General features: G+C 43.1%; 2 protein-coding genes across 3 annotated transcripts in view; one reads left to right on the top strand and one right to left on the bottom strand.

Moving 5' to 3' along the window:
* Nucleotides 1-775: 775 nt before the first annotated feature.
* LOC106564468 (transcription factor AP-4) lies at nt 776-9,878 on the bottom strand. Its single transcript, XM_045691014.1, has 7 exons — nt 9,503-9,878; nt 7,256-7,421; nt 5,487-5,585; nt 5,034-5,207; nt 4,619-4,783; nt 4,251-4,400; nt 776-4,037 (listed from the first exon to the last, which is right to left on the bottom strand). The coding sequence occupies exons 1-7, from the start codon at nt 9,583-9,585 to the stop codon at nt 3,879-3,881; spliced, it is 996 nt and encodes a 331-aa protein (XP_045546970.1). The 5' UTR covers nt 9,586-9,878; the 3' UTR covers nt 776-3,878.
* A 1,643-nt stretch (nt 9,879-11,521) lies between these two features.
* Nucleotides 11,522-15,206, top strand: part of LOC106564452 (zinc finger protein GLIS2) — a 36,830-nt gene continuing 33,145 nt past the window's right edge. Inside the window, exons 1-2 of one of the 2 annotated variants that reach the window (XM_045691012.1) lie at nt 11,522-12,278; nt 12,381-12,529. The gene's annotated coding sequence lies outside the window, so the exon portion shown is untranslated. Of the gene's footprint in view, nt 12,530-15,206 lie in introns of both variants that reach the window. The other variant, XM_045691011.1, reaches the window with a different exon arrangement.

Below are 15,206 nucleotides of genomic sequence, written 5' to 3'. Positions count from 1 at the left end.
TTTGCTTTATCTTTGCCAGGTCGCAGTTGTAAATGAGAACTTGTCTCAACTGGCCTACCTGGTTAAATAAAGGTGAAATAAAAATAAAATGGACATTAGACCAGTGGAAATCTGTCCTTTGGTCTGAGTCCAAATGTGAGATTTTTGGTTCCAACCGCCGTGTCTTTGTGAGACGCAGCGTAGGTGAACAGATGATCTCCGCATATGTGGTTCCCACCGTGAAGCATGGTGGTGTGATGGTGCTTTGCTGGGGACACGGTCTGATTTATTTAGAATTCAAGGCACACATAACCAGCATGGATACCACAGCATTATGCAGCGATACACCCTCCCACCTGGTTTGTGCTTAGTAGGACTATCATTTGTTTTCCAACAGGACAATGATCCACAATCACCTGACCTCACCCCAATTGAGATGGTTTTGGATGAGTTGGACTGCAGTAAAGGAAAAGCCAACAAGTGCTCCACATATGTGGGAACTCCTTCAAGACTGTTGGAAAAGCATTCCAGGTGAAGCTGGTTGAGAGAATGCCAAGTGTGCAAAGCTGTCACTAAGGCAAACGGTGGCTACTTTGAAGAATCTAAAATATATTTTGATTTGTTTAGCACTTTTTGGGTTACTACATGATTCCATTGTTTTCCACAATGTAGAAAATAGTCAAAACTAAGGAAAAACCCTTGACTGTGTAGGTGTCACAACTTTTGACTGGTAATGTATATAAAGTAAGGAATATCACATTTTTCAAAAAGTTAAAATAAAAATGTAAGCCATGTATGTATTAAAAAACCAAGTACAAATTTTATTGTATTTTTTCTTTACAAAGGCCTGTTTTTCCCAACAAGTTCATTTTTCTTAAACAAAATATAACAGCATCTCATCGACCCGGACTGACAAAAAAAAGAAATAAAAAAATATACAAATGTCTGTAATTAAAAAAATAGGACAAAAGGAGGGATGCAGAGAGAGATGAGAGAAACTAACATATTTGAAGAAAAGGAGAGAAACACAGCTGTTCGGTTTTAAGTCACAGCAAAAAGAGCTTGATCAACATCGTAAAAATCTTCATCGCCGTCCTTGATTCAGGCAGTACAGACCGGGAAGTGCTTCATATCAATAATCTCTAATTATTGATTATTAAGAGATTCTCTAACAACCAACAATCTCTCAGGACACCAGTGCTGAAATATGATGCACACATCTTTAGCATAAAAACTGTTAAAAAAAACTGAACAGAAGAAACAACCAAAAAGATAAATATATCTGATAAAGGACAATGAAGATACTGGCGGTGTCCCAAATGGAACCCTATTCCCTACCTTCTGCACTCTTCATACCAGGGCCCTGGTAAACAGTAGTTCACTATATAGAGTGCCATTTGGGACACATCGCAGTCTCGCAGCAGTCAGTAAGTATAGCTACTATTCTAATCAGATTTGAAGTTCACACAAAATTATAATTTCCCCCTACAACAGACAATAGGTTGTTTCTGCTCTCTTGCCAACTCCTAATGGAATTGTCATGCGTTTTGGCAAGAGCACAAACAGATCTGGGACAAGGCTAAATAGACAAAATATTGTAACCAGTTATGAAGTTGAATCACAAAATGAGCTTCGTTACCCCAAATGTCCCACTGGAGCCAAGTTCTCACACAGGAAGAGCTTCATGTAGACAGTGGCTACGTCGACAATGGAACCCTATATGCTAAATAGTGCACTAGTTTTGGCCAGTGCCTCAGTGCGCTATGTAGGGAATAGGGTGCCGTTTCATACGCAGACAATGACTAAGGAGATCGCAGAAAAAAAAACAATTTAAGACAAAAAACAAACACAGCATCAATTGGCAATAGAGCATGGAGGGATGAAACAAGAAAAACCTCAAAGTCTAAATAAATGGAATGTTTTTACAGCATCATTTCAGATTCAGCATTCCTAGAAACTCCTGTTCTTCCCTGATCACGAGATCTGTACAGGAAAACTCATGGCCCTAGTTGTAGCCTTAAACATGGTTCAGGAAAAACTCCTGACCCTTAGCATCATATCAACATATCATAGGAAGTGAGTGAGAAACACCAGGCTTCCAGAGAAATAACAGGGATTCCAGTCCCGTTCCCAAAACAAACTGACAACATGGAGGGGTACGAGGGGCAAGGGACTGGGGCATATTTCTAGTTCAGTGCTTGTGTAGGAGTTGAGCGCTACCCGTTGGGTTAGGATATGCCCCCAGGGGGTTTCAAAATCGAATGGTAAAAGTTGGGGGTCTCAGAGGGCATACGATCCCTGTTAGCACCATCAGAGAAAAATACTACATTCTTCAATGCATGTAGATACATGCGTGTTATGACTGTAGACACGTTGACATAGACGGGTTGGCTGAGCATTTCACACGCATCGATGAGGCCGTGTGGTGTTATGATTCTGAACGGTCAGATAGCTTGCAACAATGCCTAGAAGCTGCCTGGTGGGAATTCGTAGGTGGCTCGTTTCAGCTCGTTACTGATACCATGTCTTGTTTTGAGGTGTTCTGACTATGGCTCAAATTCACTAGCTAGCTAACCAACAACTGTAACAATGTATTTGAGAGAAGTGTATTTATGTTTTCAATAAACATTTAGAGACAAAATATAATTTACATGTTAACAATCTTAGCCAATCCTGTCTGTTTTGCCCCATAGTTGGGCATGCATTGGTTTTGTTGCTAGACAACCAGCCCGTCTATACTGTATGCATGTTATGTTCTCTTGTTGGGAGGTGCATAGACTCATATTGGGTGAAGGGGTGATTTAAAAAAAAAAAACACTTCTGCCTAATATTCAACACTACCCCACCTATAAAACTAATTTACTGTAGCTTGGAATTGCATAAATACCTAAAAACATTTAGTGCATAGTCACTGAAATAACCAAAAATCAAAGAGACCTAATTGGAAACTATCCTCTTAGTAAACCCGACACCTAGGAAAACTTTTTTTATAGAAAATATGGAAAACAACGTTTGAAACGTTAAGAGAATGGTCCACTGCTTGCTTCTATGTAACCCTAATAGAGCTAGTGACACAGCTTATTCTGTAAGTTTCATTCATACATGTGATTGATGGGATCCAGCTAAGTACCAGCTGTGTTGTATTCTGCCAGAGCCAACCTATCGCTGTCTATTGTCTTAAAGACTTTCCAGACAGCAAGCGATCGGGCGGAGCAAGGCTGCCAAAATAGAGCAGATACCCATTTTCTCCGCCTCGGCTGAGCAGCCTTCACGTGCACGAGCAACGCCGATCGCTGTGCCTGAAAAGAATTCCGCTGCAGCTTTGTCTGGAACGGCCTTTCTGATAGACTGCCAGATTGAGCCAACTTCTTCATCTGTGATTTAAAAGCACACGATCTGAACAGAGCTTATCATACCTACTGGCTGACTCCATAGTCATTATAATGCCAAAGACAGGTTCAAAAAAAGAAACATTTATATCAAAAAGTAGTCAGGCGTCTGGAGGGAATCTTTGTGATCGTCTTCTACAGTGGGTGGGTATCTCTAACGTGTGTGTGTTCCATTTGTTTGTCACTGGTTTATGATTGAATATGGATTTTAGTAGAACAAATGTCATTGTTTCGCTCTACCAGTCAGATGATGTCTGAGTGTGTGTTTGTATTGGTGTGTGTGTGTGGCAGCGAACAGTTCATCAAGCAGTCCTCTCCGTTGATGTCAAACTGTCTGGAGAGAACACGTTGTGTGTGTGTGTGTGTGTGTATATATATACAGTATGTATTGGTTTGTGTGTACATATATGTATCGGTGTATGTGTGTGTGGTAGCTAACAGTTCATTGAGCAGCCTTGGCTCATGCTGTCTGAAACTGTATAGAGAACATGGTATGCATGTGTGTCTCTGTTAGTTCATGGAGTAGTCCTCCTCTCCCTCACTGTCGGAGGCCGTGTCAGAGCCGGCGGTATCCATGGTGACGTGGGCAGGGCTGACGATGACTGCTCGTCTCCTCTCCTCCTCAGCGCTGCCCCTCCTCTCCTGGGTACGTTCGATGTGCTGGATGGCCTGGAGGCGAGAGAGAATTCTAAGGTCAAAGGTCATATGATTCAGTGACGCTGTACGTAATGGGGTTATCTATACACCTCATACTGAAACATACGCTCTCTGTCCATCTCAAACACACATTACTATAGCACTACAGACATCATAGAGAGCACAAGGATACACTGAACTTCACTATAGAAACCCTACAGAGCACAAGGATACACTCTCCCTCACCTGTACGATGGTATCCAGGTTCTGCCGGGACGTTGACACTGTGCTGGTGTTGGAGGCGGGGCTCATGGCAACCACGGTGACGTGGTGCGGGGTCAGCGTGGGGGCGGGGACAATGACCGTGGGGTGGTGAGTGGGGGCTGGGGACCGCACCTAAAGGAGGAGAAGAGAGATGGTGAGAATAAGAAGAGTTTGAGAAATGAGGAGAAGAGAGAGGTGAAAAATGAGGAGAAAGAGAGTACAAAGGAGAGGAAGGAAAATAAAACATTCCTTCCATTCAAAAACTGTTGGTGTGTTTCCCCATCTGTGGATTGTGTGTGTCTCTCTCTCTCCGTCTGTGTCCCCCACCTGTAACCTGTGTGTCTCTGTACCTGTGGGCTGTGTGCTGCGTGTCTGTCCCTCTCTGCGCTGGTCTCTGCATGGAGCTGCTGTAGCCTCAGTAAGGTCTGGGTCTGGATGTGAGCCTGCTCCTCCTGGACCTGCTGGGTGATCACCTTCAGCCTCTCTGGGTGCAGCACCATGTCTAGAGAACGCACCTGGATGGACAAAGACACGGGGGAGAAGGGTGATCAGTCTTTATGTCTATATTCCGCTTCACTCTACCTTCCCTCTTTTCATTCTCAATCCCTCATTGTATCCTTCTTCCCCATCACTGGTTCACCCGCTCTCTCAGTTCAACCTTCTCTCCATCCCTTCTTTTAACTCCCCCACCCCACTCCTCTGTTCATCCCGCTGTCCCTAGCCAGTCTCTCCCACATCTCCCTGCCCACCATCCTTCCCTCTCACCTGTTCCTCCAGTATCATCCTCGCCGAGCGCTCCTTGTCCAACTGTTGTCTGAGCTCCAACATCTCTCTCCTCAGCTCCTCGGCTTTCTCCTCCTCCAGAATGTCTGGGGAGCCGATCCCTTCATCCTTCTCCTCCGCCCCACGCCTCCTCTTTGGGGAGGAACCACTGAACTCCTGCAGGAGAGGAGACAGGGTGAGAGGGAGCATTTCAACTAGCTATGGCCATGCCATGAACAGTTAATAGTAAACCAACGTAATTGTTAAGAAGAAAGTATTTATACTGTACACCCTAATGAAATGGATCACTTTACACGTTTATGTACTTTTGTCTGGGTTCAATTATCAACTGTATACATTTCTGATATTAAAAAAAGTCACAAGTTACAATATTTGTATTCATTTCTATGGCTAGACTTGGCTATATGAAGGCAATACAAATGTATGAATGTCTACCTGGATGAAGCGTTTGAGCTGGTTGTTCTGCTGCAATAGCTGGGTCTTCTCTTGCTCCAGAGCAAAGATGTAGTCTGACGTCTGCTGTAGGATGGCAGCCTGAAGAGACAGGAATAATATTAAAGTTAGGTCAGAATCAATACTCTCAGAAACAGTTTCCTTGAATCATCCATGGGTGGTATGGACTAGAGGTCGACCGATTATGATTTTTCAACTCCGATACCGATTATTGGATGACCAAAAAAGCCGATACCGATTAATCGGCCCATTATATATTTGTAATAATGACAATTACAACAATACTGAATGAACACTTTTATTTTAACTTAATACATCAATAAAATCAATTTAGTCTCAAATAAATAATGAAACATGTTCAATTTGGTTTAAATAATGCAAAAACAAAGTGTTGGAGAAGAAAGTAAAAGTGCAATATTTGCCATGTAAAAAAGCTAACGTTTAAGTTCCTTGCTCAGAACATATGAAAGCTGGTGGTTCCTTTTAACATGAGTCTTCAATAATCCCAGGTAAGAAGTTTTAGGTTGTAGTTATTATAGAAATTATAGGACTATTTCTCTCTATACCATTTGTATTTCATATACCTTTCACTATTGGATGTTCTTATAGGCACTACAGTATTGCCAGCCTAATCTCGGGAGTTGATAGGCTTGAAGTCATAAACTGCACAATGCTTGAAGCCCAGCAAAGAGCTGCTGGCAAATTCAGGAAAGTGCTGTTTGAATGAATGCTTACGAGCCTGCTGCTGCCTACCACCGCTCAGTCAGACTTCTCTATCAAATCATAGACTTAATTATAATATAATAAACACACAGAAATACGAGCCTTAGGTCATTAATATGGTCAAATCCGGAAACTATCATTTTGAAAAAAAATATTTATTCTTTCAGTGAAATACGGAACCGTTCTGTATTTTATCTAACGGGTGGCATCCCCAAGTCTAAATATTGCTGTTACATTGCACAACCTTCAATGTTATGTCATAATTATGTACAATTCTGGCAAATTAATTACGGTCTTTGTTAGGAAGAAATGGTCTTCACACAGTTCGCAACGAGCCAGGCGGCCCAAACTGCTGCATATACCCTGACTCTGCTTGCACCAATTTGTAAGTCGCTCTGGATAAGAGCGTCTGCTAAATAACGTAAATGTACAGAACACAAGAGAAGTGACACAATTTCCCTAGTTAAAATAAATTCATGTTAGCAGGCAATATTAACTAAATATGCAGGTTTAAAAATATATACTTGTGTATTGATTTTAATAAAGGCATTGATGTTTATGGTTAGGTACACATTGGTGCAACGACAGTGGGTTTTTTTCTCGCAAATGCGCTTGTTAAATCATCGCCCATTTGGTGAAGTAGGCTGTGATTCGATGATAAATTTAACAGGCACCGCATCGATTATATGCAACGCAGGACAAGCTAGATAAACTAGTAATATTATCAACCATGTGTAGTTAACTAGTGATTATGTTAAGATTGATTGTTTTTTATAACATAAGTTTAATGCTAGCTAGCAACTTACCTTGGGTCCTTGCTGCACTCGCATAACAGGTAGTCAGCCTGCCACGCAGTCTCCTTGTGGAGTGCAATGTAATCGGCCATAAATCGGTGCCCAAAAATGCCGAGTACTGATTGTTATGAAAACTTAAAAATCGGCCCTAATTAATCGGCCAGTCTGATTAATCGGTCAACCTCTAGTATGGACACAAACACAGTTAGCTAGATTATGGTCCTGCTCTCCTACCTTGCTGAGTTTCTCGCCGTCTGTGTGTGGCAGGAGTGTTTTCAGCGACTGGAACCCTGCGTTGATGCTCTGCATGCGGCGCCGCTCGTTACTATTTGCGATCTCCCGGCGGATACGCCTCTCCTGGTCCTGAGCAGTCTCCGGGCTGAGCGGGATGTTGGCCAGACTGGAGGGAGAGATGAAGGGATGGAAGGAGAAATGGAGAGAAGGACAGAGGGAGATGGAGACAAAAGTAATATTTTATTCAGGTTTATTGTAGTTTAGTCTGTTTTTCACTGCGTGTCTAATTAGAAATTACATGGTTATAAATTCCTATCATGCCGATGTAGCTTGGTGGAAAACACAGTGCACATGCAGGTAGTACAGCGCTATTCCTTCCCACTCCCCTGCAACAACACCCCCACCTACATTTCACTTGGGTTAGTGACTAGGGCTATTATAAGGTCAGGTCCTGGAGTTTCCCTGAACTCACTGCCCTTCAACCCATTTAATGGTTGCTAACCTAACCTGTTCTGTTTACTCAGCCAGAGTAATATGTAAACCATATAACCTCCAGAGATAACATCAGTGTACATCAGTGAATGCTCTGCAACAGGATTTCCCCAAACTTGGTCCTGACCCCTGCACATTTTGGTTTTCCCCTAGCACTACACAGCTGATTCAAATAACCAACTCCTCAAGCTTTGATTATTTGAATCAGCTGTGTAGTGCTAGGGTAAATACCAAAACGGGACCCAGGACAGTTTGGGAAACCATGCTCTACAAGGTTCACAAAGAAGTAGAATAACCAGATCTCGGGAAACGTGTCTGACAGCTAGGCTTAAAATCATTCACAACGCGACAGACAAGTTAACTGTCACACAACATCTTAAGAGGGGGAAATATAGGCCTATTAGCAGACCTATTATCTATGCACACAATGCTTAGACTCACAGTAGCTATTTGTTTAGTCAACTGAATAGAGTGCAGTAAGCAAAACAAATTAGATATGCCTAAATCAATGCTAATAAAAAGTGAAGTGGACAACCAAAAATCTAATACTTTTGAGATGGAATGCATCCAAGCCATTGACGATGTGGGCCTAGAGACTAGTACAGAGTAGCCTACTGCAATCTAGATTTGAACGCTGCCTTCATTCATAAATTCTGTTTCTGCTCCAAAAGATTCTAGAAGCGTGTTTAGCTACAAACCCCTGGTTGATCGAGCGCTTCTCACATACATTGGTTGACTGCGCAGACTTATTACAACGAAATATTGTAGCTAGCACTAAGGTATATATGGTAATTAGCAAGCTTGTCGTCGGCCTACCAACGAACCAGATATACACTTAGTAGCTAACGAACTAGTAATATGTGCAAATCCTTCACCAAAATAAGTAGCTAGCATAGTAGCCTGGTGAAATGTGACACCGAGACCACCCCTTCACATGGAGAACAATGCTTTTTGCCTACCTATTTGAAACACTATTACACCGTCGACTTCACTAAAACGGGTGTCTTTCTACAAAATATGAATAAATCAAATTCAAGTAGTTAAATATAAGTTAGTATGGACGAAATTGTGTGATGTTTATTATTTAAACGCTGTTGCGGATGTTGAACACACACCACGGCCATGCTACTAAACTCGAGAGCTTAGCCAATTTCAGTACACGACACATAAGCATGGCCGCGCTACCCACGAGCTAGCTGGCTAGCCACGGCAGGCATATTTACTCGCTACACCTCGTAGGTTCCCTACATGTGTGACCCAAAGCCCGTAAACACACGCATACTGTTAGGTTGTTTCACAAAAGTATAACTGCATCATTTTTTGTCGACCTGTTGGGGAAGGAACACCGTAAACAACATCTGGAATGCAAGCTAGCGCGGGATAGCTACACAGCAGCGGGCAGTGTGATTAGTAACCACGTGGTTCGTGTTAGCTGGATACAAAATGTAGCGATTTCAAGTATTTATTTACATTTTTCGCTACAACTGTAACCATCAACGGTCATTATTAATACCACTAGCCGTTACAATGTTTCGGGACAAATATTAAATGATTGCTTTCGTCCCGCCCTCAGGGTATGCGCTCATATGCGCACAGCTAACAAGAAATCATAGCTTCCTTCAATCAATGTTGTGCCAATATTGTTGTAGCTAGATTGCTAACTACATGCAGGCTACTAGCTAGTTAGTAAGCAGATAACTCACAGTTGCAATCAAAATACACATCTTGTCGGAAGCGTGATTATGCAATACACACCTACAAAGCCCTCCAATAACATCCTTCTCCGATTTCTTGAATTGTTGTAAAGCCTTCTCCGTAGGCATCATGAAGTATTCCATGCTTTAGCTACCTAGCTTCTTAACGTTAGATATCTTCAGCTGTAACCCCTTGAGTCTGTTCTGTGTTTGGAGGCTATTTTTCCAATTTCCTTGCCGTAAAAATAAAAAATACACTCCTGTACTATGTTCGATTGCACATAGCTAAGTATTGCGTAGTATTATTGATCGTTCGAGGTTGCAGCTAAAAGGCTAGACTAAGCTAACTGTGTGTGGCTCCAGCTGATGCGGATTTCCCTGCGTGCGTGTGGCGCCTCCGCCTACTACTACGTGTGTGTTTGCAGCTGATCTCTGTGTCTCGAGGCGGGAAACAGCTGGTCGGAATCAAGGAGAGCATGAGAGCTTTTTCTCTCTCTCTGCATAGCAGACCAGACTACGCACAAACAAAGAGCTACTTTGAGACAGAAGCGTTAGGGCCTATTGAACAAGGAACGGCCAACTGGTGCTTATAAAGACACTTAAAATACACCAAAGAGAAAATGAAAACAGGAGGCCAGGCCAAGGCAACAAACCAAGGTCAAGTACAATAACATCAAACAACCAATTTGCCTATATTCTATAAAACAACGATATATTTTATTCTAATTTATTATATTCTTTAAAAACAAAAATAGATTACATGTTTTTATGCCAGTGCCTATCAGGTCAAATACATTTGAAAGTCCGGATGTTATACCTATACTGTAATAAAAACCCTAGCATTATGATAGCCATGGTAAATTATCGAAATGGATTGTAGCCTATGTAACAGCCACCCTATTCTTATTCAGGTTAAAGCTATATAGTCAGTATAGCCCAATAGCTTACAGTAAGAAGGCTATTGGTCTAGTATGGCATAAGACCAGGGGCGTAACACTTTGTGTGATAGCCTATCTGGGAATGTTGTAGTAGTCAATGCCTACATGTAGGCAGACTATCCATCATTTATCAAACAAATGAGTATAGGGGTATAGACTATAACTATTTTTGTTAAGATGTTTAATTTTATAAGAACAAATCGCTAGGTCTTCCATGCACCCTTTGACCAGCAGATGGTAGACTAAACCTTCTCACGCAGTTATGGTCATCAAACCAAGGTATGAGTTGTCTGGTTGATGGCTGTATCATAAAAATTCAGAAAACAAACATTTTATTTTTGGTCTTAATTTAAGGTTAGGGTTAGGAATAAGGCTAGCCTATGTAACAGGTTAAGGTTAGGTTTCAGGTTAGGGTTAGGTTTAAAGAAATAGGCAGGGTTTAGCCATAATTATGACTTTGTGGCTGTGGAAACTAGTGACGACCCAAAGTGTGCACCCCAAACATTTCGTTAACTTTATAAGTATGCAGGTATTTCAATAACCTATTATGTCGAATACAAAACATGAGCTGGTGCACACACAGACAAAGTTATTTTATCTAGAGGTGCTGACTAACGGCGGATAAACTATAAGCTATACAAATAAAAAGAGTCGCACACTATATATAAAGTCCCAATAATTTATTGGGTAAATCACCAACGTTTCGGCATCACTGTGCCTTCTTCAGGGGAAGAAGTGTGTATGTGTGTGTGAGAGAGTGAGTGAGTGAGTGAGAGAGAGAGAGAGAGAGAGAGATGAAGAAAGGGGGAAGTCAGCTGTGAAACGGAGAAATAGAGAATATCTGTGAGAGATGCGTGCTTTTTGTTCACTCACGTGTTGTTTTCTTTCTTCAGATAGAGACTTTTATGAGTGTAATGTTTTCTGATAGTTTATTTCACCTGTTTATTATCTATTCCACTTGCATTGGCAATGTAAACATATGTTTCCCATGTCAATAAAGCCCTTTGAATTGAATTGAGAGAGAGAGGTGAGAAAGGGATAGACTTGAAGGAAAGGTTGGAAATGAGCCGAGGACAACCTCCGTGTTCGGAAGTGATAGGCGGGACCGCGAAGGCAAGGGAGGCATGCGCTGAGCTGGAAGAGGTAGGCTGCTAGGGTCTGTTACCGAACAGAGGAGTGGTGGTGGCTGCGTGGGGGAATAGGGGCTGGACTGGGTCTTGGTCTGTCTACGTACACAGCAGACGACCACGGGGAGGCTGGAACCACACAGTCACGTCTCCTGCTGAGGGGTGTAGCCGGAAAAAAAGAGAAAGAGAGGGAGAAAGAGAGAGAGAGAATAGAAAGACAGAGAGCCACGCACGGCTCAGCTGAGGCAAGCAGACGATTGGAGTAGAAATCGTGAGAGACAACCGCTGGAAGAGAACAGTGGAAGGGAGGAAGGAAAGAGAAAACAGTCAGGACCCAAATCTGCCAGCGACCACCACCTCCTCTCCATCTCGCTGCTTAGCTGCGCACCCACATAGACCGATGACACCCCTCGCCCTCTTCTAAAAAGACAACTAGGGGGGGTGACCGCCTACCGAGAAGGCAGTTGACTAGCGTCGTAACTAAGCGATGCATATTCTATCCAAGAGCGCAAACTTGAAGCTATATTTTATCCTAACATAGGCTATTTGACGAATGTCACTGTTGACATTATTTCCTGACAGTGTTGTGGTTATTGACACGAGGCTCGGTTTGTTTTCGAGACTCTGTAAAGCAAAGTTTTTTTCTGCTGGACTTGTTTTTTTCAGTGCGTCGTGGATTTCCATACTTGCAGAAAAACAGATGATTATTTTTGCGACAAGCTAGGCCTATTTGTAAAGAAATATAGCAGTAGAACGAACGGACTCCTTTGGGGTGGGTTTTTATGTCTTTATTTTCCGTACAGTCTGTTATAGATACATTATATTCTATCGACAAAGGCTCGACAAGCTCCTACTAAACTTGTCTCTTGAATAGACACCCTTCTGTAGCCTATCAACCGTTTGAAACGGTTGTGTGCACATCAAGGAGATACTGAGAAGTGTCAGTAGAGGAGACATCCAACGAGGAGAGCCGACAAGGATACTATACGTTCGCGTCCAGTGGAGACAAGGCTTTTATCAAAGGTAAACACACACAGACACTCAGACATCCATGTTCTCCCATGGGAGTCCATGACAGATTTTTCTTTTGCGTATGTGTCCTTTATTCCCCTATAGCCTCCCAGGCTACTGTAATTTCGTTGTGGTAATGTATGTAAACTACTATATTTGTAGACTACGTAGATTTGATAAATTCGGCACCTGTGGGAAATTTGGTTGAAATTGTCTCTGATTAAGGGCACCGACATAAGATGCTCGTGGCCGGTTATCGGTCTAGACTGGATGTCACGGTCCGTTATGTTGTCCGTCTGACATGTCTGGACACCATATTATTTTGCCTGTGTAGCCTAAATGCCACATTTCATATTGTATCCAACATCCCATATTCGTTCCTTTAACATCTCACCACAGGCTGCCTTGTCGAGAACAATGACATGGAGGCTACATATGTCTGACATGATTGAACGGTCTGTCACAGACTAGATCAAATCTAACCAATCGGAATGGTGCGCAATAGTGCAATAGTGATAGACCGTTCACGACCATTCACGACCTAACCTACCCTGACTGTGACCCTATCACATTAATATATTCATGATGTGCCATGGTGTGCAATTTATTTTCAACAATGGCCTTTCCAAAATGTCTCTCAAATAAAAAATGTTGAGTAAGCCTACTATAGTACAGGCCCTAGTTCCAGAACATTAGATTAGATTGCAGTGAGTTTAGTGGTAGGCCTATATGAGACATTTGGAGTGATAGAGTTTGTAGCCTAAATCCAGTTAAATTGTACAAAGAGTTGGCTTTTTTAACACTAACCAGAAGGAGATAATGAGATTAGCCCTAAAGGTCACAGTGAAACACTGGGAACGTGTTTGGTTGGACAACCAGCCCACTGGGCACCCACTACTTGAATCAAAGTTGTTTCCATGTCATTTCAATGAAATTACGTTGAACCAACGTGGAATAGACGTTGAATTGACGTCTGTGTCCAGTGGGAGTCCTTGTCAATGTACTGATAAGTGTGTGTGTTATGCCCACACAGAGATTTCAGGAATCTTACATCTTGTCTATTGTGGGCCAATAATAAAGATGACTGGCCCTTCCTTTGACCACACACACACACACACACACACACACACACACACACACACACACACACACACACACACACACACACACACACTCAGACTCTCACACACACAGTGCAAAAGGAGTCTGAGGGGAGCTAGATACAATACGCAGATACACCCACCATCACCACAGCAGGAAAAGAGAGGGCCTAGTTCCAGGCCTCTTGGAGACAAAGCGGCCCTTAAGAAGCTATGATGCAACGGGACTGTAACACCACCACCACCGCACACACACAGAGAAAGAGACAGTGGGAAAATAATATCATAATACAATCCAGCAGCGATCACAGAAAGGAGAAAGCTCTCTGGACTGGACCTCACCAGACTAACTAACTGGACCTCACAAGACTGACAAACTGGACCTCACCAGAATGACTAACTGGACCTCACCAGAATGACTAACTGGACCTCACCAGACTGCCTACTGGACCTCACCAGACTGACTACTGGACCTCACCAGACTGACTACTGGACCTCACTAGACTGACTAACTGGACCTCACTAGACTGACTAACTGGACCTCACTAGACTGACTAACTGGACCTCACTAGATTAACTAACTGGACCTCCCTAGACTGACTAACTGGACCTCACCAGACGGACTAACTGGACCTCACCAGACTGACTAACTGGACCTCACTAGACTGACTAACTGGACTTCGCCAGACTGACTACTGGACCTCACTAGACTGACTAACTGGACCTCACTAGATTAACTAACTGGACCTCACCAGACTAACTAACTGGACCTCACCAGACTGACTAACTGGACCTCACTAGACTGACTAACTGGACCTCACCAGACTGACTAACTGGACCTCACTAGACTGACTAACTGGACCTGACTAGTCTGACTCTACTGGACCTCACCAGACTGACTAACTGGACCTCACCAGACTGACTACTGGACCTCACTAGACTGACTAACTGGACCTCACCAGACTGACTACTGGACCTCACTAGACTGACTAACTGGACCTGACTAGTCTGACTCTACTGGACCTCACCAGACTGACTAACTGGACCTCACCAGACTGACTACTGGACCTCACTAGACTGACTAACTGGACCTCACCAGACTGACTAACTGGACCTCACCAGACTGACTAACTGGACCTCACTAGACTGACTAACTGGACTTCGCCAGACTGACTACTGGACCTCACTAGACTGACTAACTGGACCTCACTAGATTAACTAACTGGACCTCACCAGACTAACTAACTGGACCTCACCAGACTGACTAACTGGACCTCACCAGACTGACTAACTGGACCTCACTAGACTGACTACTGGACCACACTAGACTGACTAACTGGACCTCACGAGACTGACTAACTGGACCTCACTAGACTGACTAACTGGACCTCACCAGACTGACTACTGGACCTCACTAGACTGACTAACTGGACCTCACCAGACTGACTAACTGGACCTCACCAGACTGACTAACTGGACCTCACCAGACTGACTAACTAGACCTCACTAGACTGACTAACTGGACCTCACCAGACTGACTAACTGGACTTCACTAGATTAACTAACTGGACCTCACTAGACTGACCAAC

This window comes from Salmo salar, chromosome ssa12, assembly GCF_905237065.1.
Source record: "Salmo salar chromosome ssa12, Ssal_v3.1, whole genome shotgun sequence".
Lineage (NCBI taxonomy): Eukaryota > Metazoa > Chordata > Actinopteri > Salmoniformes > Salmonidae > Salmo > Salmo salar.
Note: the sequence above shows the minus strand (reverse complement) of the source record. Positions and strands in the feature narration are given on the sequence as shown.

Excerpts from the sequence above, each read along its gene's own strand:
- LOC106564468 (XM_045691014.1), bottom strand. The coding sequence starts at position 9,585 with ATGGAATACTTCATGATGCCTACGGAGAAGGCTTTACAACAATTCAAG. Across the intron at positions 4,784-5,033 it reads GGATGATACTGGAGGAACAG|GTGCGTTCTCTAGACATGGT; the intron begins GTGAGAGGGAAG and ends TTGTCCATCCAG. Across the intron at positions 4,401-4,618 it reads ACGCAGCACACAGCCCACAG|GTGCGGTCCCCAGCCCCCAC; the intron begins GTACAGAGACAC and ends CTCCTCCTTTAG.